General features: G+C 46.3%; 2 protein-coding genes across 2 annotated transcripts in view; both read left to right on the top strand.

Moving 5' to 3' along the window:
- The window catches only part of LOC108784153 (neural-cadherin-like), a 60,969-nt gene extending 60,754 nt beyond the window's left edge, over positions 1–215 (top strand). The window contains exon 19 of the mRNA XM_018552890.1: positions 178–215. Coding sequence (XP_018408392.1) covers positions 178–215 — 38 coding nt within the window. The remainder of the gene's footprint in view (positions 1–177) is intronic.
- Positions 216–7,306: 7,091 nt separating this feature from the next.
- Positions 7,307–21,732, top strand: LOC108784140 (putative neural-cadherin 2). Its single transcript, XM_018552886.1, has 7 exons — positions 7,307–7,437; positions 10,142–10,326; positions 11,841–12,067; positions 15,341–15,618; positions 18,821–19,026; positions 19,812–19,942; positions 21,601–21,732. The coding sequence occupies exons 1-7, from the start codon at positions 7,307–7,309 to the stop codon at positions 21,730–21,732; spliced, it is 1,290 nt and encodes a 429-aa protein (XP_018408388.1).
- Positions 21,733–23,203: the final 1,471 nt, after the last annotated feature.

The raw sequence follows: 23,203 nt of genomic DNA, 5'->3' as shown, positions 1-23,203 counted from the left end.
ATGCCGGCTCATTCACACAGCTGTCTCCTGGACCATAAGCTGTATGCATTTAAACGCTTTTGTAGCATAAGTGTGCAGCAATAATGCAGCCTGTTGGCCGATGCCGGTGGACATGTCACTATCAACAATTGACATCTACAAGTCAGCTCTGTGAATAACGTATTTGTGCATCAACAGAGCATACGCAGAGCGACCTTGGCTTCAGTCATTCATGACTAAAGAGCAAGATCATTCTGCACATGCCTCACCGGCTGAAGGTCAAGGTCACTCTACGCATGCCTCACCGGCGGAAGGTCAAGGTCATTCTGTGCATGCCTCACCGGCTGAAGGTCAACGTCACTCTGCGCATGCCTCACCGGCGGAAGGTCAAGGTCATTCTGTGCATGCCTCACCGGCTGAAGGTCAAGGTCATTCTGTGCATGTCTCACCGGCTGAAGGTCAAGGTCATTTTGTGCATGCCTCACGCATGCTTCATCGGCTGAAGGTCAAGGTCATTCTGTGCATGCCTCAGCGGCTGAAGGTCATTCTGTGCATGCCTCACCGGCTGAAGGTCAAGGTCATTCTGTGCATGTGCAGCTGGCTCAAGGTCAAGGTCATTCTGTGCATGTCTCACCAGCTGAAGGTCAAGGTCATTCCGTGCATGTCTCACCAGCTGAAGGTCAAGGTCATTCTGTGCATACGCAGCTGGCTGAAGGTCCAAGTCATTCTACGCATGTGCCACCAGTGCATGAGTGAGTCTTTCACAAGACCGACATGTATACAGTGAGTAGTGTGTCATCAGTGGCACGCGCTGTCACTGACTACATATTGTTGCCCAACAGCGGCCAATAGGCTATCTAGGTATCTAAATGTTACATAAATATTACATACGCACAGCATATGAACAAATTCTTCTATGTGCATCTGCCAGCTGGATCCTGCATGAATTACGTATGCTTCATCTGAATGAGCCTTCTTTCTCTTGGCGGAAATGCCACTTCTTGATCCCCAATCCAGTACTCTGTACTGGCAGAGCTGAGTAACAGTCACACCCCCTCTGCACAAGTGCACTCAAACAGACTTGTATGGTGGAAGAAAAGTGGGGGTGTATCTGACCAGGTCTGCTACAGAGTGCTGATGACTGAGAGCATTGGATCTAACTCTAAGGACTCATTCACACTAGAAACTGCCGGCAGATAAAGCTACGTAGTGCAGGTCCGTACGGGTGCGGGTGTCCTGGCTCGGACGCAGACAGGCTCTATCCTGTCAGCGTACGAGTACGGACACCCGCACCCACGTGCAGGGCGGGTAAGCGTACGGCCGCGTACTCCCATAGAGAAGGACAGGGGCTGCGTACTAATCACATGCAGCACCTGCCCTTCCCGGGAGCTGCTCGGTTCGGCCCTGCATGCAGCACGGAGCTGTACAGGCCGGCCGTTACCCGTGTGAATGAGGCCTAATGCTTTATTGAACTGCACAGTCATATTAGGAATCCCTCTATAACGGCTGTAGCAGGAAAGTGGTGGAAGGACTATAAAATTGGAGGCAGTTAAAAGAGAACTATGGGGTCAGGGCTTTTACCCATAGTCCTTCTAAGGGTCACGGGAGAACACAAACTAGCATTCTCCTGTCACCCAAAGCCCAGTATACCGCGAGCTACAGCTCGCGGTATACTGAGACGCGGCAGTCGGGACGGATCCTGACTTTACTGTCTGGGGGGGTAGAATCCCTGCAGGGAGCCGTGACAGTCACGACTCTCTGCAGGGATAGATTGAGAAGTGAGCGAGCGCCGGTATGTGTTCGCTCACTTCCCGACCTACTGAGCCGACCTGTGACACAGGTCGGCTCAGATTATAAGGCTGAGTGAAAATCACTCGCCTCATAATTCTCCTTCAATGCCTAAGTCCACCCAACCGCATCTCTATTCCAGTGACTTCAGCTGGGCTTTACATGACTCAATGGTTTATTTAGGGATTATTGTTTACAATATATATTTTTTCTTTTCTTTAGCAAAAGCGGATTTTTCCTTTAACGCAGCCAATTTGTTGTAAGAGTGCGGCTATCTTTTAAGAATATTAAAAGATCTGGAAATAAAAGGAGCCTCGGTGTTCATTTCCTTCCAGATGAAAACACGACTGCTTTAATTTCCTATTCCATACGCCATCCACCCACCCGGCAATTCAAATGATGTGTTTTTTCCCCCCTTGCCTTTAAATCACATGAAATAATGTCTCGTTCTTCCCGTCGCTCTCCCATTGTTGCGCCGCTTGTCAGTGGAATGCCATTAATCCTTCGTTCCGCCTGGATTTTTTTTTTGTGTGTGTGCGTCCCAAATGCATTATTTTGCATTTATTGGCATTCAGATGTTGCGGTCACCCTTTTCGTTCATTCCTCTAATTTACTGAAAGCATTAATCTTGATGTTTTCGCTCTCTCCCTTGGAACGTCAGCCGCGCTTTCGATGGATCTACTTGCCCTAATGGCAGGAGAGCGGCGTAATGCTATGCGGCTTTGTATTCTACCACGGGCTGATTATACAGAATGCCATGTCGCCGGTGTGACAACGCATTTCACTTCTGAAATAAAGGTCAGATCACAAACAAGGTGTTTGTCTCAGAATTTCCGCAGGCGGAGGCAACAAAAGCTTCAGAAAATAAGTCGAATGAATGCGGCTAGACGGTTGAATGGATTTAAAGGGCTGGTCCGTCTAATAACTGGTTTTTGGCACTGCCTAATAATTGGTTTTCGGTGGGGGGGGGGGTTGTTGGGCAGGCGTAGGATGGAGAATTGACATTGGCGCTAACTTTGGACTGCCCCCTGCAGGTTGGGCAGAGGTGTGTGCCGTAGGATGATGGGGACCAGGACAGTTGACACTTGACCAAACATGAGGGCAGCTATGACTGCTATGACCCCCCTCATCAAACTTCAATGATGATGGGATCACCTTCACTCCATACAGTGCTGAGACCTCCAGAATACGTGGTGGTGCTCGTGGTGATGACCACTGATGGTGCTGTATAGAACCTCAAAGTAATGGTAGATAAGTCACCAGAACACACGAAGTTAGGATGCAAATCACAGTTCAGTTTATTGTAGCATTGTCACATCAATCATGAAAAGCCAACTTTTTGGGCCACACAGGGTTCCTTCCTCAGGGCAACATAGTGACTAAGTATATCGCCCTGAGGAAGGGACGCTGCGTGGCCACAAAACGTTGGCTTATGATGACACTCTTGTTTGATGATACTACTATAAACTGAACTCTGATTTGCGTTCTAACTTCTTGCATGCCGGTGACTTATCTACCATTACTTTGAGGTTCTACACAGCGCCATCCATGGTCATCACTGCAACCACCATTCAGGAGGTCTCAGCGCTGGATGATGTGCAGGTGATCCTATCACCTTCTTGCATGCCGGTGACTTATCTACCATTACTTTGAGGTTCTACACGGCACCACCCATGGTCATCACTACAAGCACCACCACATAGTCAGGAGGTCTCAGCGCTGTATGGCATGCAGTTGATCCTATCATCTTTACCCTCCTGGGCTTGATAACTGGACACCAGAATGTCTCTTGTATCTAACATTACTTTGAGGTTCTACACGGCGCCACCCATGGTCATCACTACAACCACCATTCAGGAGGTCTCTGTGCTGCATGAGGTGCAGGTGATCCGATCATCACTACCCTGCTGGCCTTGACAGCTGGACGCCAGAATGTCTCTTATATCTGGATGGATGGGGGAATCCTCCGCACACCTTGCAGCAGTCTGAGCCTATACAAAAGATGGTGCTTGCAGTGACAATCACGGATGGCATCGTGCAAGTACAATGTGAGAAGAGGAATCACCAGCACTCAGTAAAATAATCCAACATGTCCATTTATTGGACATAGACGTTACAAAAACACAAGAGCCAACGTTTCGAGACCGCGCAGGGTCTCTTCATCAGGGCATAAGATGTGACAATGTGACAATTTGACCAAAGCCTTACTGGCTCTATACTGGGATTGTTCAGTGCTAGTATTAAAATGTAAAAACTTACGCCAATTTTCCATTTGCCTTAATTTTTTTTAAAATCCAAACTCTAGGTAAAAGGCTAAATTCATGTTTGGAATACATGCCATCTATAGAATTTATAACTCTCCCTATCTGGCGCTAGACTGTACATAGACCTAACTTTTCTCTAGTCTAGATAAGCAATAAAGCTAGTTCACCTCGTCACCCCCCAGCCTGTGGTTGGACACTTGTAGGCTCCCTCTGCTCTCTCTCTGTATATGGTAAAAACTATATTGGCTTCTGTTGCCCCTCGGTCTCCCAGTCTGAGTGTCGCTGTAGAGGAGATGATAGCAGCGTGATGGTAAGACAAATTCATGTGTTTACAACGACTGCATTTAATGATATTTTAATGGACACATAATTATTACGCCATTAATTGGTGTTTATTTTCTATCTGCCCGCCTTCCGCTGTAATTGGGTTAATGAGATGTTGGATGAATGAGCTCATTTGTATCAGATCACTATAAATTTTCTGCGTCCTCCATCGGCGGCGGATAGTCGGTGGCAGATTTAGCCTTGAGTGCGTTGCAAACATTCATCCGAATTAATGATATGTAATGAGGGCCGTGCGTTGTCACAATTCACGTCTTGCTGCGTTCACACGGTTGGCCACATCGGAAGTGAGTTATTATTATAATTATCTCACACGGTGACTCACTTTGCTGCTTAGATCTTGTTAGAACAATTCCGATTGGCTGAGTCGCTGTCACATCAAAGACATGGCATTAATAAGAAAGGAAAGTGCAATGGTTAATGTGTATCTAAACTCAAGAACAAAAAAAGTAATATATATTACGGCTTGCCAGTCCTTAGATGTGGGGGCTGCATTCGTTTTTGTTTCAGGTTTTGTTAATCTTTATTTTCTATCCTTTTTTTAATCTTAATTTTTTAAATCTTTTTTTACCTTTATTTGTATCTTTATTTTTTAAAATCTTTTAAAAATTTGTTATCATTTATTTTTATCTTTATTGTTTTATCTTTTTTTAATCTTTATTTTTTTTAAATCTTTTTTAGCATTTTTTTAAATCTTTTTTTAAATCTTGTTTTATTTTGATATTTTTTGGCTTTTTTTAGCATTTTATTTTTATATTTATTTTTTTTACCTTTGTTTATTATCTTTATTTTTCATCTTTATTTTTTTGCCTTTGTTTTTTAATCTTTATCTTCTCTTGCCCTGGTAAACCCGCATACTCCTCTGTATCTATAAAGTCACCTTAAGGTGTGTAAGGACTACCGAGCACCACCTGCTGCCCCAGTCACCAGGCGTCAATCAGATGATGACACGTCGGGGTGTCACCCGGCCTTGGGACGACCCTGCACTGCCCTCATCTCCATGTTCTGTAGTCCACAGTTAGAACTGGGAGCAATGTAACTGCTCAGGCAGAGAGCACAGGACGTTATCAGCTCACAAAATTTCTGGCAGGACCAGCAGGTATTTTTTGATGCTATGGAACAGATATAACCAATATAACCATAGCTGGGAACTTTCCGGAAATGACCCGGCCATGCCGGAATTTACATACAGTTGACGGGTCATTACCGGAATTAGAATTATCTCCGGCATGCTAGCTGCGTGCATGACTTCATGTTCTGAGTCAGCTGAGATGCCGGCAGATACTACAACTACAGACAGCTCAGAGCTGAGGGAGGAACTCCTAGGTCCCTCTTTGGCCCTGACGTGTCACAACTATTTTACCCTTTCATGGCCCTGCATGGCAAGCATCTTTAGGGTTTAATCAATTTTTATTAGATTTTTCATTAGATTCATACAATCCGGTATAAAAGCAGCATATGAAAATTAAGGCAATGCGATACACAGGGGAATACCTTCCCTAGCCACGGGCCCGGCTAAACAGGGTTATAACATCAATATAGCAGTTCACATGAAATCATAGCAAGACGTGTGTGTCCTAGGACCAGGCGAGGCGCCACTAGAAACCTATTGCTGAGCAAGAGTCGATATTTTTTTTTAAAGTCCCCCCCATACATACACGCATGCAAACAGGCGTCGGGTGCGCATACGTGTGAAAACGACGATTTCGCCCATTACGCCGCACATGTTACATATCGCCGCGAACGTCGGAATGAGAGCAATAATTGTAGGGCCATCAATCACTGATAACACTAAACTGATGAGCGGTAAAAGCTTTTAAAACGTCACCTATGGTCTATTTTGGGCATGGTCATTTTATGCGATTTTGCCGGTGTGCGCAATTTTAAAGCATGACATGTTTGGTGTCTATTTACCTGACGTGACCCCATCTTTTATATTTTACCAAAAATATGGGTGATAAATGGGTGTGGTTACTGGGGGTGATGCCACTGAGGGGTGTGGCCACTGAGGGGCGCTGTAAAGCTTTCTCGCACAGGGCGCCTAAAGGCCTAAGGCCGGCCCTGATCTTTAGTACTTAGTAGAGCACCCTTTTGCTATAATGACCTGCAGCAAATGTGAAGCATAGCAAGATACCAGCTGCTGAAGCATCTTAGCCCATTCCATGAGCAATGGCCTCCAGTTCTCTAATATTCTTGGGTTTGCATGCTGCAACCTCCTTCTTCAAATCTCACCAGAGATTTTGTATGGGGTTCAAGTCAGGAATGGGCTAAGATTCCTCAGGGACACTGCCAGAAGCTGGTGTCTGGCTATGCATCTCATTTGCAGCAGGTCATAACCCCAAAAGGGAGCTCAGCTCAGTACTAAAGAAGCTTGACCTGCAGGGCCACGAAGGGGTTGAATAATTTTGAGACTGCAGAAGTCATTAAAAGTTGAATTTGGGGAAATCACTTGAAACATTCGTTGTGTTGACCGATTTCAATTGCTTTTGTTTGATTTGTTCATTGCAAACAGCTGAAAGTCTGTACATTTTGCTGAAAACCCTAAATTGCAGAGGGGGTTGAATAATTCTGATTATTGTATTTACACTTTAGTCCTATGTGTGTATGGACTGTGTTTGAAGTTTAAGAGGTTTCTCCAACCAAAACCTGTAATTTAGGAGAATAGGAAAGGGTCAAAACTTTTTTAGGGGGGGTTCGATGGTTGTTGGCGTCCCCAATTGGAAGATTCTCTCTCTCTCTTTCTGTCCTGGTGACCACCGTCTATGCAAACGCACAAGGATGCTTGGGGGGGCCACTGAGCCGCTTCAGAGGGCCACACCCAGCTCCTGGTCCGTCAGCGGAACAGCCTTGATTTAGGAGGCTCTACAAAGCCCAGCGGTTGGTATTTATGGCGGTAATTATTCCAGGCTATCTGCCGGCAGAGATGATTGAAAATGACCGCGTTGTGTATTTCTTGTCTCCTCTGTACAGCGTCCCGTTCCCCGGTGGAGGTTGGCAAGGTCTTCGCTCCAGATGAAGATGATTGGGACAATAAAACCTTCACGGCGGTCTCGGAAATGCCTCCGTAAGCTCCTGGTTGTAACTCAACGCCGGCTGACAAGTCAGGCGATGAGACTATTTCATTACATGTCGTCGTCGTCCCGATTGGCTTCTGGGGACGCGTCAGAGTATGAAACAATGCCGTATATTCCGCCGAGCGGCTGGGAAGGAGTCACTAAAGATGAATTAGGTTGTGACTTTTATGGAGGCTTCATATTTGTAGCCGAGATAATGAACAGGGGGGCTAGACGGAATGCAGTCTCAACAGCGCAGTCGATCAGGAGCGGTTCTGAAGCTAAACTCCGACCGTCTGAGATGGGAAGGAGACCTTTAATGTGTATTTCCACTTTGGCATCAACATTGGGATGACATCTACTTTATATTTGTTACGTGTTCCCATTTACATGGCGGAGCTTTAAAAACAAATTGCTGCTTCCATCTTAATTGCTCTTTTCTGAAAACTCCCAAACTGATTTTTCCTCTGCTGTGCAAGGGGGGATGGGGAGTTAATGTTTACCATAACTAACCCTCTGTGTACAATGCTGGCAGACCTCATTATCAGTTATAAACTAGATGTGAACACTGTCTGTCCCAACAAAGGGTTAAAAAAGAACTCTGAGCAAATAAAAAAATTTTACCCTTGCAGTGGGGCTACCCCTGCACTGGAAGGGTTGAGTGCTTGTTTTTGTCTAGGGGGCTCAAATGAAGCTATATTACTTAACGGTTCTGGTGGTGGTCAGTGTCCTCACATCTAATGCATGTCAATGAACCTGCATAAGATGTGATGAGACTCCTGGAACCCCCGGGTGAAGAGGCTGTGGGGACCGGTCTAGCAACCTGCAGAGAGTCGGGATCAGGTAAGTAATTCTGCTCAATTCCAGCCCCTAGACCAGGGAAGGGCAAACTCCGGCCCTCTAGCTGTGGGGAAACTCCAAAACCCATCATGCATCTGCCTCTGGGAGTCATGCCCGTGGCTGTGGGAATCTTGCAATGCCTAATGGATGTGTAGTTCCACCACAACTGGAGGGCCAAAGGTTGCCCACTCCTGGTCTACGGCTGGAATTCTAAAGCAGAATTACTTACGTGATACCAGCTCCCGGCAGGCTGGTAGACCGGTCCCCACCCCTGCACTAGACCCTAATGTGCACTTAACCCTTGCCGCTTGGGGGTAGCACCACTGCAAGGGTTAGCCTTTTATTTGCCCAGAGTTCTTCTTTAAAGACTCTGTCCCTGTTCTTTGTCTTGGGGACAGACTCACTTGAAATTGTTCAGAGTATCTTGCGGTCAACCCAAAGGCCTCCTCCAAAGAAACATCTGAAAATGTATATATCAAAATATTTGTAGGTATGATGTGAGAATGGGAACACATAACAAACATATAGTGTTGGGTTTTCTCACATATATTTATATATATGTTTATATTAAAAGAACAAACCTGTAATATATTGTAGCTTACCAGTCTTCAGATGTGGTGGCTGCATTACTTTTCTTTTTTTCAGGGTAAGTATAAGTTCTACCAGTTCAGAATCATACCTGTTGATCCTCCCAGAATGTAATTGTCCTTGTAACTTGTTGTGTACTGAACTGAAATATCAAAAAATGTTATGAACTTTCAAAACTTTCTTCTGTAAACTACATGACTCCTCCCTATGTAATAAAAATGATGGGGATGCTTGCGCTCGTAATGTAGTGACCAGCGTATGGTGACAACTCTTCTTCATAGATACAGTACAGTAGCGTTGTCACCCTAGGACAGGAAGTGTGCTACTGGCAGGATCTCCAGGTGAAAACAAAGGAAGAAAGTCTATAAAAAAGAATATGATTGCAGCTGCCACATCTAAGGACTGGAAAATTGCAATATATTACATTTGTGCTTTTTTGGGTTTAAGGGCTCATTCACATGGGTGTTCGCATCCGTACGGCCGATTTTTCGGTATCGAGTGTGAGTACTGATATTTATCTTTTGGGGGTACTTCCGCTAGCATGGAGCCGGCTTCCCAGGCAATCAGAAAGTCGGGCAGCGTGTCATTAACCCGTCGCCCGGTTTCTTGATTGCCCGGGAAGCCGGCTCCATGTTGCTTGGCTGGGCTCGATGTTGATTGGCCAGGAAGCCGGATTCCCAGCCAATCAGCATTGAGCCATCTTCCCCAGCCAATCAGGAAGCTGGGCGGCGAGACATTACCTGCCTTCCGGCTTCCTGATTGGCCGGGAAGCTGGCTCCATGTTCCCTTGCGGCACTGCCGGTCAGAGGAAACCTTCCTCTGACCGCAAGTTCCAGTATCAGGGGTAAGTATCGGAGCATTTGGACGAGTACTCGTCCAAATACTCCGTATCGGCACCGATACTGATACTAGTATCGGTATCGGTGCATCCCTAGTTAGAACCCCTGTGAATTATTTTCTATTGTGTCCCATTGGGTTGGTATTACTTCACTTCTCGTCCTTGAGACACAACAGGAAATGAGGAGAAATCTTTCCATAGTGGTGGGAACAAATGTCCTCTATGGAAGATTTCCCTTCTACTCTTGTTCTGGTGACATCTGTAAAGCTTTGGCTGTTCTATTATGTTCTGTCCCATTGACAGCCATAAAAGCCTGCAGAGGATCTAACCTTTCCCTATGCCATTTAAGACAAAAACAAAAAGGTTTGGGCTGTAGATATACGTTAATATAACACTATAGTTCTTACATCTTCTTTGTGCATTCCTCTGACTTATCCTTATTTATTTAGGCACTTTCTGTTGGACCCAAACACCGGGACACTGACCATGTTGGGGAATGCTGGTCAAGGAATGTATAACCTGGAATTGAAGGTGTCCGATGGCGTTTGGCCAGATGTCACAGCCACCGTGAGAATTCATGTGAAGGAGATCAAAAGTGACGCCATCTTCAACTCCGCTTCCCTGATATTAACAAGTATGTCATACCTGATATGGCCTCGTCCACTTCTTCACCTCAGCTCAGCCTCCTTCATACCCAGGTCAAGTAAAACTCCATTCAAAACTTTTTGTAGTTTTGGATGGAGTGGGGGAATGTTAGAACTCTGTTGGGATTTTATTGCCTGTTTGAGCCTCCCTGTTTGTTGACCATTGTCTCTAGGACCCAAAGTGGTGGAAAATCCAAAATGTGTTCAGGTTGCCTCCAGAACTGGAGTGAAGGCAATGTCTTCCAACAGGGACACCTTTTCTGGTGACAGTTGTCAAAGGTGGGATTTCCTGTCACTTTGGGGAGAGTTTCACTTCCTGGAAAATCTCACTGGGGAGGAAACAAACCGCAATCAAAATGACTGTAACACTTCCACCCTGGCCATGTTACAGATCATCTGTATAGCGGTTTCACTGATGTCCCTGAGCCACGTGAACCATCATTTCACAGGATTCGGGAGAGGAAGCAGTCATATCCGTGGGTGTAGCTGAACCTCTCTGGGCCCCTATGTACACTATCAACTGGGGCCCCAGACAACTCCTTAACATCACAAACACCTACCATACACGCAAACATCTCACAATGGCAAGTGAACTTGTAAACCTAAAATCCTCTCCTCATATGTATATGAGGAGAGGAGATGCTTATGTTGATGCTGACGTGGAGAAAGAGACCATCATTTAAGAAGCAGAGATACGCAACCTAGAGCTATAGTTTCGGTTGCAGTTGCTACCTTTCCTACGTCTGGTTGCTCCACCATTGTTTATAGCCATGACCATCTTCCAGCTACAGAACCATTGTGGTAGACATCTCTCCATTCCTTTGCATGATCTTGTGGAACATGGAATACAGATATATATTGTCACAGGGTACAGTAAACTCACTATGCTGTCCAAGGAAACAGCCAACAACAGACACAGTGTGTGTGATGCAAGTGCTCAGGCAGGAGTGCAGAGCAACAGAAGACATTCAGATGCAGTACCATATCGAGAGGTAGAAACATAGTCGGGTGGCAAGAGTTCAGCGCAGGTGGCAAACAAGAGCGTGGTCAGACAAGCAAGAGTTCAGCGCAGGTGGCAAACAAGAGCGTGGTCAGACACGCAAGAGTTCAGCGCAGGTGGCAAACAAGAGCGTGGTCAGACAAGCAAGAGTTCAGGGCAGGTGGCAAACTAGAGTGTGGTCAAACAAGCAAGAGTTCAGGGCAGGTGGCAAACTAGAGTGTGGTCAAACAGGCAAAAGGTCAGGGCAGGTGGCATACAGAATCATAATCCATGCAAACACAGTAATCAGGAAAATGCAGATAAACTGAACCTGTAGACATTGACTGAAATTTTAGAGTTCCCTAAAAAGGTAGTTAATGAGACTCGTGTGTCAGCTGTAGTGTGGTCATATTGCAGTGCATGGTAGGAACCACTAGCTGGTGAAGGTTGCTTTATGGGAGCACTAAATCTTCTCATGATAGAAATGGCCCTCAGTATTGATTCTGCCCGATTTTTCCTTCCTAGATATGACTGCAGAAGAGTTTATCACAAAGGATGAACATGGAGTCAGTAAAGAGGACCGCCTGCGGAAGGTCCTGACAGAGGTGGTGCCGGCTCACCTGGATAACGTCCAGTTCTTCAGTCTGTACAGTGAAGGAAGAGTGACGGAACTCAGGATGGCTGTTCGGGATTCCTCTTCTTACCACAAAGCAGACAAGTTGCGGAACTTGGTCATTAAACACAAGGAAAAGGTATCTTGTGGTTGATATAAGATGTTCTGGGTCTCACGGGGTGGTCTGTTGGAGAGGGTAGCCCTTCTAGGACATTTACATGAATACTTTTTTGTAGGACTGTCCACAGGATGCCACCTATTGTTCTTCTATCATATAGACTTTTGTCTTGCGAGGGTTGTAAAGTAATTTAAAAAACGTACGATCTGCCCATCTTGTACATGCAGATCGTACTTGCGATCATCGCAAGCCCGCCCCGCGGTGGGGCTGGCTTCCGATGACCTCAATGCTAAACGGGCAGTGTGCTGTGCGCACGCCGGCCCATTCGGCATTTGTCTCCCGAACATGCCACAAACCAGCCGAAAATCGTATGATTTTCGGCTGGTTTTAAAAGATGCTCGTTAGACAAAAGACGTGCGACCGTACAGTAGAAACGGTTGCACGCTTTCCATACACTTTGCGTATATCGTACAGTGTATGGTCACCTTTAAGGTGCCCATACACTGTGCGATTATCGCACGATAATCGCGGGAAATCCCGCGATCGTACGATAATCGCAAAGTGTATGGAAGACGTGCAACCGTATTTTACTGTACGGTCGCATGTCTTTTGTCTAAGGAGCATGCTTTTTAGCATGTTCGTAAGATCAATGCCGCACGGGCCGGTGTGCGCACGCGCATGCTGCCCATTCAGCATTGTGGTCATCAGAAGCCCCCCCCCTCAGGGGGGCAGGCTTGCGATGATCGCAAGTACGATCTGCCTGTCCAAGATGGGCAGATCGTACGTTTTTTAAATTACTTTACAACCATCGCAAGACTAAGGTCTTGCGATGGTTGTAAAGTGTATGGCCACCTTTACACTCTGTTCACACCTAGGCGTATCAAATATGCGCGTTTGTCGGTTTCAATTCGCGGTTTCAGTAAAAAAACACGCGACAAGCGCGCGTTTCCGAGGGCTACTTGGTTGCATCCTAATGGAAACGCGCGACAAAAACGCAGCAAAGAAGCTTGTGTACCTTTTTAGGCGTAGGCCGTTGTGTAGCGCGTTCAGACGGGCTGAAATACGGCAAGGTGTGAACCATACCCATAGAAAACAATGGGATTTTCATGTTTGAGCGTTTTGTAGAGCGTTTTGTAGAGCGTTCGTAGAGCGTTGTACGCACTACAAAACGTACAGGTGTGAACCAGGCCTTACTCTAACTCAATCAGCATGACAGAGTGGTCTCCAGCCTTGTCCTCGTCAACACTGACACCTGTGTTAACGAGAGAATCACTGGCATGATGTCAGCTGTTTTTTTTTTTTTTTGTGGCAGGGCTGAAATGCAATGGAAATGTTTTTTGGGGGATTAAGTTCATTTTCATGGCAAAGAGTGACTTTGCAATTAATTGCAATTGATCTGATCACTCTTCATAACTTTCTGCCATCATACAAACTGAAGCAGCAGACTTTGTGAAAATTAATTTTCGTGTCATTCTTCGCCACGACTGTACTTTAAATACTTTATATTCTTTATAGTCATTCATTTTTAATGGCTATATAAGTGCATTAATTATGGTTTCCTTTACATCTGGAGCTCAGCTTTAATAAAACATAACTTTCATTGTATATTATTACCACGCTTTCAATGCTATATCACAAGAGTTATGTGTTGTTAATTATGAATAGAGATGTTTTATGCATTTCAAGCACAAGGGTACGAAGGAGCCAACAGATCAGCTGAAGGCGGATGACCGTTGTAAAGTGAAATTCCATTTATTGACCCTGAAATAAAAATAATCCTTCCCATATGTAGTATATCTTATCAATAGTTTTCCCCATTTTAGACCAGCTTACACTTTTATCACTCAAACTAGCTCACCAAAATCTAAGGAACAATACACATGACTCTTGTGCTTAGATTATATTTTCTTAAAGGAGAACTATGAGGCGAGTGCTTTTCACTCACCTCATAGTTCTAGCCGACCTGTGACAATGAGACTGTCACAGGTCGGCTCAGTAGATCGGGAGGTGAGCGAACACATACCGGCGTTCGCTCACCTCTCGATCCTGTCACGGCTCTCTGCCGTGACAGGGGAGGGGCTGGATTCCCCCCTCCCCGCTCTGATCCTCCAGCGCTGACTGGCGGAACGGACGGGGGAGGGGGCGGGTACAGCTGGCTCTGCCTCTAGATAGGCAGAGCCAGCTGTCAGTCAGGCAGCTGGGCGGATCTAGGCATAATTGTCGGGATCCGCTTCAGCTGCGGCGTCTCAGTATACCGTGAGCTACAGCTCGCGGTATACTGAGCCTAGGGTGACGGGAGGACGCTAGTTTGTGTCCTCCCGTTACCCTAAGGAGAACTATGGGGGAAAGCCTTAATCCCATAGCTCTCCTTTAAGGGTATGAAGGAGCCGTGCCAAACCTGGTCCGAACCTGAGCTCCTCTGAACCCATAAGGAGCTTCCCCCCCTAACATGGAAGGAGACTCTTTCCCTGCCTCCCAATCAGCTGCGGGTGAGGAATTCCCTGTCTGTAGCTTGGCATAAGCCAAGGGGCGGGGTGCAGTGAGATGATTGACCTTATATGGCAACATAGCCATATTAGGTAAATTATATTTATTTAATATGGCCATATAAGGTCAATGACATCAGCACAAGCATCCCGCCCCTTTGTTTATTTTTATGCACGGCCCGCAGCTGAGGCCTATGTGGCTTCCGTGTTTGGTGGAGTATTCGGGCCAAACCTGAGCTCATCCCTAATGCTGAAGTTCAGCTTTAGTGCCGTGGTTTTGGAATGGGATGTCCAACAAGCTGCTATAGGTGTGATGGTCAGGTGTCCGCACACGGTTGGCCACATAGTGTAGACAAAAGTGAAGGTTTCCATCAGCGGCTGAGAAGGTACTGAAGCCACCGGTACAGTCAAGAAGCCAGTGCTTCCAGTAGGAAAGGTCAGCCACCATGTCTCTCCTGCTAAGTTGATTTCGGAGTACGCCGAGCGTATTTAATGCGCTGGTGACTCCGGGAGAGCTAATGCTTGCTGATGGAGCCGCTTTCCCTAGATGTAAAGCTTCCAGATAGAATCAGACGCGAGACGTTATGATGGGATTGGTCAGGGCAGATGCGGAAGGCTTGATAAATGTGAAAGCCCTGCTTGTAGCATGAATTATGTATCGGGGGATACAGCCGTACACAGCAATACCATTTGTCCGCTGACATAAAATCCATGCCTTCACTTTGACGGGTGCAATTGCTCTCGGCCTTCCTCTGCGAACGCTCACCATGCTTTTTTTTGTTGTTGTTGTTGTTTTTGTTCTCATCAGATCCAGGCAGCTGTTCAGACAGAAGTATTCCCGGGGGACAGAGACTTCTGCCTGCGAGCCGTCTGCTTGAGGAGTGCAGGGTGCCCCGAACACAGCACGCTCCGAGACTCCCCGAATCTGGTAGATGGGGGCAACGCGTCCTTCGTGTCCGTCATCCACGATCTGGCTTCAGCGTGCAGGTGCCCACCGTCCGGCCGGGCTAGGCCTTCCTGTTCCTCTTTACCACGGAGCCCCTGTCTGCATGGCGGCACCTGTGTGGACACCGCTAGTGGGTACAGGTAAGACACGCCAGGACTGGCAATGGTGAAGAGAACCAGTCACGTTGGGGGTTGTGCAAGAATGTGATTATTCAGCGGCGAATATTATTATTATACAGGATTTATATAGCGCCAACAGTCTGCGCAGCGCTTTACAATATAAGGAAGACATTACAATCACAATACAATTCAAGACAAGATGGTAAGGAGGGCCCTGCCCCTGAGAGCTTACGATCTAAGAGGGAGGGGCAAGTGATACGTGAGGAGGTATATAATTGTCAAATACTTATAATTGCTTCCTATACGTCTGAGCTGAAGCTTGAGAGTCAGGGGTCACCTGAAGACAAATGATGCACCATCACCTGTCTGGCCTGACACATTGACTCCCAGCTCCAGAGGGTGCATAACAGTGTTACATGACATAGCCGTGTAGCTCACAGGAATTCCATTTACAGCATTCCGTGAATTTACACTTTCACCATGAACCATCTTTGGTTAAAAGGTGAGAACGTATCTAAACAGAACAACATTAGTGACACATATTGAAGCTTGCCAGCACTTAGATGTGGCGGCTGCATTCGTTTTCCTCTTTCAGGCTTTTTCTTCCTTTATTTTTATTCAGTGATCCTCCGAATCATGGGTGGCTACACTCACTTCTCCACTGTGTGTATGGGGGGAGCCATGGTTGTCACCCAGGCTGGACTTCAAACATGCCTGCCTTTCTTTAGCTCCGTTGCACGAGGGGCCATGGGATCAGTAGCAGTGGCGTCACGCGGGGGGTGCGGCCCGCACCCGGGTGTCACCATTGCAGGGGTTGACACCAAAATGTGTCTGTCATTTTGGTGTCACCCCCTCTAAAAAGTCGGGCACTCAGTCATGGACCGAGAGCCCAACAGTGTTAGGAGAGAGGAGGGGACCCGGCGGCATACCTCATCCTGCCGGGTGAACATCCCCTCATCCCCTCCTCTCTCTGCCGGCATCCATCACCAAGATGGCCACCGGCAGGCATCAGATGGTCGTGCATGCGCGATGTGATGTCACGCGCACATGCGATGTCGCAGGCGGGGTGTCACCCTGTCTGGAGACCGGGTGACACCCGGCCTCGGGACGCCCCTGATCAGTAGTACACAAGAAACATTGCTTTTGCTTCCAGTTCAGCTCGCAGGGAGCGACAAGGACACGGCATTTCTGGCAGGATCAACAGGTACTGGCTGAAAATATTCTTAGCCCCAAAAAAAGAAAACAAATGCAGCCGCCACATCTAAGGGCTGACAAGCTGCAATATATTACATTGCACAGGAAGTGACAAGGACACGGCATTTCCGGCAGGTTCGGCAGGTATTGTCTGTTCTGCCTGAAAATGTTCTTAGCCTGAAAACGAATGCAGCCGCCACATCTATGGGCAGATATAATGCTGCACTATATGACATTGCACAGGAAGTGACAAAGACACAGCATTTCTGGCAGGATCGGCGGATATTGTCTGATCTTCCTGAAAATGTGCCTGAAAACGAATGCAGACGCCACATCTAAGGGCTGACGCTGCAATATATGACATTTTTCTTCTTGGGTTGAGTTGCCCTTTAAATGTCCCGTACAAGCGACAAGAAACAAGATAACTTCTAAAAAACTAATTACAAAGTTGCCGATCTCATGGCGCCTTACCATAGGACATGTACAACAAAGGCGCGACGGGTCTTTAAAATCCGTCACATATCTGAGATTTTCTTTCCTTTGCCGCGAGCCGATATAAATTTATTAATTTGTGTATTTTCTTCCTCACCCCCTCCCCCCTCCGTCGGTTTCCCGCCGCCGCTGCCACAGCCGAGGCGGATTAAAGCCCCCGGTGCGCCTCTGATGCCGTCAGCCCCGTAATGTTCTTAGAAGCACTTTAAATAATTTTTATTTTGCAGACATCTTTGTTCATTTTTTAGCACGCTGTTCTGCTCGGCGAGGCTTAGCGATATACTTTATAGAAATCAGAGCGGAGAGAAGGGATTAGAAGAGCGGCCCCGGCAGATGGAGGAGTCATTTGTATTCATTAAATGCTGTTCTGCCAGAAAAAAAAAAAGAAGATGTTTGTGTAATGTATGCACTGATGGCATTTATATAATCCGAGTCCAAATCTGATGGCAGCTGCTTCACCATTTTGTTAAAGAGCACCTGTCTCTGGGGTCTTGTGACCTAGACCTGTGAAATGACCCCGGACTTTCTACAATGGCCTCACCAGTTTCCGCTGAGGTCAGATTTGGAATGAGTGCCGCTAGTTAATATGTATGTCAGGTAGGGATGCACCGATAACGATTTCTCTGTATCGAGTACAAGCACCGATTTGTCATTTTTTTGGGTACTTGCCGATACCGAATACCAATACTGGAAGTCCCTTGAAGGAAGCCGGGCGGCGTGTAATGACTCGGTGCCCTGCTTCCTAATTACCCAGGAAGCTGTCTCCATCACCAGGTGATGACCAATCGGGAAGCGGGGTGGCGAGTCATTACATGCCGCCTGGCTTCCTGATTGACCGGGAAGCCAGCTTCTCGACCAATCGGGAAGCTTGGCGGCGGGTCATTACATGCCGCCGGCTTCCTGATTGGCCGGGAAGCCAGCTCCATGCTTCCTGATCGAGAAGTCGACCAAGCTTGTAAAAATGCCAGGGCTGGTGTCATCTAGTCAAAATCTTCCCAGCATGTAGCCAGCTTCCCGGGTAATCAGGAAGCCGGGCGGCGAGTCATTACACGAGTCCATGCACTTGGTGAAGAAGGAGCATGGAGCTGGCTTCATGGCCAATCAGGAAGTCGGACGTCGTGTAATGACTCGCCGCCCCGGGTTACTGAAACCGGAAGTTCTGGTATCGGGCCAAGAATCAGGAGTATTTGGACGAGTACGAGTATTGGTGGGAAGAATGCTCCCCCTTACACATAGCTAAAATGATCATTGGTCTCAGTGGTTACTTATCTGAGAGGCAAAGATTGCTCAATGCTCAAGGACACCCTGGCAACTACTGGAGGAAGCCTAGAGTCCTACGCAACCCCGGTTGAGAACGACTGTATTAAGTTATTGAAACTCCTCTGGGTTTGGATGGAATTAAACCATAAATTGAGAAGGTTCATTAAAATAAAACAGAAAATTAAAAACATGCCTTAGCTTGCCAAATCTCATATATTTCTGAGATATTGTAACCACTCACTAAGCCTAACAAGTACCTTTCTTGGCTTGGCCTCAGGTGCCAGTGCCTGACGCAATTCCGCGGACCACTCTGTCAGCTGACCCTCCGTACTTTCCATGGTGATGGATACGCTTGGTTCCCGCCAATCAAATTCTGCTCTGAGGTCCGTCTATCTTTGGAGTTCATCAGTGACCAGTCGGATGGGAGGCTGTTGTACCATGGGCCTGTGTCCAACCAGGACGCAGAGGATTCCTTGTCTGTTGGTAAGTGCACAAGAAATCTTTTTAACAATATGAAATGTTATGCGTTTTAGTAACACTTATGGGCCAATTTATAAACCTTCCACCCAGCCATACGCTGGGCGAATGCCGTTCGCACAAGATTCCCACCACTAGGTGGAGCTGAAGAGTTTCTGTGCTCCTCGGCTCCATCTAGTGGCAAGAATGCCGTGTGAACGGCATTCCCCCAGCATACGGCTGGGCAGAAGATTTACAAACTGACCCCTTACGTGTCAGTGGCTTTGGAAAAACAAAGATGTCTATGTGGCTGATGTTTTATCTCAGGGCTTATTGTCAAGAAAAGTCCAGTCAGTGTAGTGAGATACAGATAGACACTGGAAAAAGAATCTGCAACCTAAAGATCTGGAAAATCGCCACAATAATGGAAATTTCATACAACAAGCTTGAGAATGCTGCATCAAAATATACACTAATTTCACAGAACACCCGAATCCAATGATTTGGAGGGGTGTCCCAATACTTTTGGCAATATAGTGTATATTTAAAAGTTTTTTTTAGCATACACCTGAATATAATAGTGATCCGAGTCAGTGATTTAGATAATTCTGAAGCTATTGAATCACAAAGACATCCAGGAAACTAGAATTTTAGAGGAGATGAGCAACCACAGTCTCTATACCTCATCACTAAGAGGACCTGTCTTTGAAGTTGCCCGGTCTCTGCTGGTCAGGCAGGGTATTACATCGGCCCACGATAGGCACTTCCCTTGTCTAGCACAGCCTAGTCACGGTCTCTTTTTCCATGTGCAGACATCGTGCGGGGTGTACCGAGGCTGAAGATCCGACAAACTGGCGGCACCCTGATAGCGCTCCAGTTACCGGAGACTGTGAACGTGACTGACAGCATTTGGCATCGACTAGACATCAAGCTGAGGAACAAGGTGAATCCATTATTTTATCGCACTTGTACATAAATATTCTGAGTGCTCGGAGAAATGCAATTACACTGTCGCTGGCTGATTTATGTACAAAGGGGACATTGCTGGAAGCAACCAATCAGATTTCTTCTTTAAATTTTTATTCTGCAGTAAAAAATAAAAAATGACAGCTGAGATCTGACTAGGTCCTGCGGGTGGCGCCGTCACATGTATTTTAGATTTTTATTTTGACTACAGCCCCATTTTTATTGCAACTTGAAAAGTAGAATTCAAGTTGAACTCTATGGAAAAGTCACAACTACCGTTTGCGGTGGAGCTCCCCCTGCACTGCAAGGGTTAAACGCTCATTTATGTCCAGGGTACCATTAAGCACTTTTACTTGCCTTACCCCTCGCTCCCGCAAGTTTCCTCCTCTCCGTGTGACCAGTTGTCCTAGATTGTTCCCTTCTCCTGCCTTCTCCAAACTCTCCACCTGTTTGTGAATAACTCTGTTAGGGGGTTATTCACTAAAGAGCCAAGTGATCCAACCGTAGCTGATCCATCGGCTCACTTCGGCCGCCAGAGCCCTTCGGTTCAGTCAAACCGAAGGGCTGCTGTACCGGCTATTCTCAATTGCCCGTACAGCAGCGGAAGGCGGCCGAGCCGAACGCATGTGCTGCCGCTTGGCTGAGCCATAGTGACAGGCGAAGGGTGGAGAAAGGTCAGCCAAAGCCGACCGATCTCCACGCAAATGATAGCTGGGCGGAGCACGGCTGGCTCCGTCCACTTGTAATGACAGATCAGCGTCCCCAAATGACCTGGGGACGCTGGTCTGTCACTAAACAATAACACCTGGGCGGAGCCGGCTCCGCCCAGTTGCTGTTCATTGGCCGGGACCTGCTAGAAGACTCTGGCAGGTGCTGGCCAATAGGAAACAGTTGGGCAGAGCTGGCTGTCACCTCTAGCTCAGCCCAATTGTTTTTCTTTTGCCGGCATCTGTCATTATGCAGCGGGAGTTTGTCACATGCAGTCGGGTCGGCGTGCGTTGTTTTTTTTTTAAACATTTATTTTCTTCAAAATATTTTTATTTTCATGTTTTTTTTAATCATTTTTTAGAATCATTTTTCAACTTTTTTTTTAATTTGACTTATTTTCTACTCTGCTCGGTACCTCGGAGGGGGTGAGCAGATAGCCGAGCTGAATGCTGCTCGGCGGCATTCGGCTATTCACTTACTGCCGTTCGGACCCTATGAGAATGAGTGAGCTGCCGGAGCTTTGGCTAAGCCGATCCAGATGTTGGATCGGTTGAGTCGAACTCTTTCTGCATTACGGCTGAAGGAAGGTAGCTGAAGGCAGCCGATGTCCGGCTTATTTTAGCCGATGTATGGCTGAAATCAGCCATTTTTCAGGCTGAATGCAATATAATACCACATTATGGCCACTAGATGGAGCTGAGGAGCACATGGAATAGGTATTTATTACCTGTGCTCCTCAGTGCCATCTAGTGGCCATACTTTGGTAATAAATGTCATTACATTTGTCCTGAAAGGAAATTATACTAAGAACGTTAATTTTTCCCTCCACTCGCACAGAAAGAACGTTCATAAAACTTCGCAGGGCGAATGTCTCTGCAAATATTTTATATATGGACTCCCTTACTGTAAAATGTGTTTTATTTTTAGGCCGCGATATTGACTCTGGACCACTGTAGTTCAGCCGTCATTTCGGAGAAGGAGGGAGTCGGGAAGAGGTTATTGTCGGAGGACCGTGCAATGTGCGAAGCCCAAGGACTGATGATGCAAGAGTGGAGGTAATGAGGAAAATCACTTATTTGGCAGAACTTGGGAATTTTTCCCTTAATTTAAGCTACTCAAATTTGTTCTTATTTTTTTCCACTTCCAATATGATTGGAATAAAAGTTGTCTAAATGTAAAAAAAACAAACAAACAAACAGTCAAGAAGAGGAATTTGTAAGCATGTGACCCCAGTTCTTCCATCGTGTGTCACCGTCTCCCTTTGCCCCAGGCCATTCATGAAGTGAAGCCTGGGGCTGTGTGTTTTAAGAATTGCCTAGAGAAGAGGGGGGAGGGGACCCGATCTCAGTGCTGTAGTCTATGGGACCTGAACCGCTTATATCTAAGCACCTCAGAAGTTCAGCAGGAGCTCTACTGATGCTGGCATGTAAAGAAGAAGACTCGCCAGATGTAGACGTAAGCCTGCACGGCAGGTGGCTGCTTTTGAGGCAAAGGAATATTTATCTGCTTTAACCCCGGTGTGCATGGAGTTGGCTTTAACACCATTGTGATGACATTAGATCAGAATACATATACAATTCATATAGGAAGGAATGGTTATTGTATACAGTTCCTGGATATGTAGTGATGTCACCAATAATTTTACAGCCTGCGGTTCCTCTAATGTTCTCCTCCTGTCACTGCTTGTGCTGCAATGAGCGCCATCGGGAGGAAATGGCCAGAGAACTTCCCAGCGTGGCTGCATATTAAAGAGCCATTATTACATATTTCCTGGTGTCATTAAATCTTATTCACTCTACCCTTACATTTGTTTTTAAAGAGTTTGGAATCCGCACCATGTTCTGCAGCTGGGTGGGATTAAGGAATCACCTTCTCATCCACCCCTACCATCAGCCCATTTTAAAGGATGTCTACGTAACATCATCATCAATAAGCAGGTGAGTGAGGGGAAAGGAAATCACAAGTCTGGTTGATAATTTTTTTATAGGGATGTCCTGATACCACTTTTGTAAGACCAAGTACGAGTACTGTCCCTCATGTATGAAATTAATGGTAAAAGCCGCGCTGTGTGAATGAGACCGCAAAGTGTCAGATATAGTAGATGCTGACCTTGGAGTAATGTGATACAATGTGTAAAAAGTGAAAAACAAAAAAGAAACGCATGTATATAACATGCACCTTAGTGTAAAAGTAATTGCTACAAAATATCCATAATGAAAAATCAAATGCACTAAATATTAACTGTGAATCAATGTGATGCAATGTGAAAAGAATACCGACAAGAAAAACGCATGTGTGTAACTTGCACTCCAGTGAAAATAATAAATGGTTAAAAAATGTCCATGATCCTGGATCTTCAATAGTCCATTAAGTAAATAGAAGATAAAACATTGGATGTAGAATAAACTTAGTCTCCTGTGACCATCAACAGAGAAATCTTCTGGAATGCACCTCGCCTTTAGCAGAGACTCACCAGGGTCTGTATGCGCTGTTCCTCTAATTCAAAACAGGTAGAGGAAGCACCTGATGC

This window comes from Nanorana parkeri, unplaced genomic scaffold, assembly GCF_000935625.1.
Source record: "Nanorana parkeri isolate BGI_ZX_2015 unplaced genomic scaffold, ASM93562v1 scaffold6, whole genome shotgun sequence".
In the NCBI taxonomy this organism is placed as follows: Eukaryota; Metazoa; Chordata; class Amphibia; order Anura; family Dicroglossidae; genus Nanorana; species Nanorana parkeri.
The sequence above is the reverse complement of the archived record's forward strand: the minus strand, read 5'-3'. Positions and strand labels throughout refer to the sequence as shown.

Excerpts from the sequence above, each read along its gene's own strand:
- LOC108784140 (XM_018552886.1), top strand. The coding sequence starts at position 7,307 with ATGACCGCGTTGTGTATTTCTTGTCTCCTCTGTACAGCGTCCCGTTCC. Across the intron at positions 15,619-18,820 it reads GACACCGCTAGTGGGTACAG|GTGCCAGTGCCTGACGCAAT; the intron begins GTAAGACACGCC and ends GCTTGGCCTCAG. Across the intron at positions 19,027-19,811 it reads AGAGGATTCCTTGTCTGTTG|ACATCGTGCGGGGTGTACCG; the intron begins GTAAGTGCACAA and ends TTCCATGTGCAG.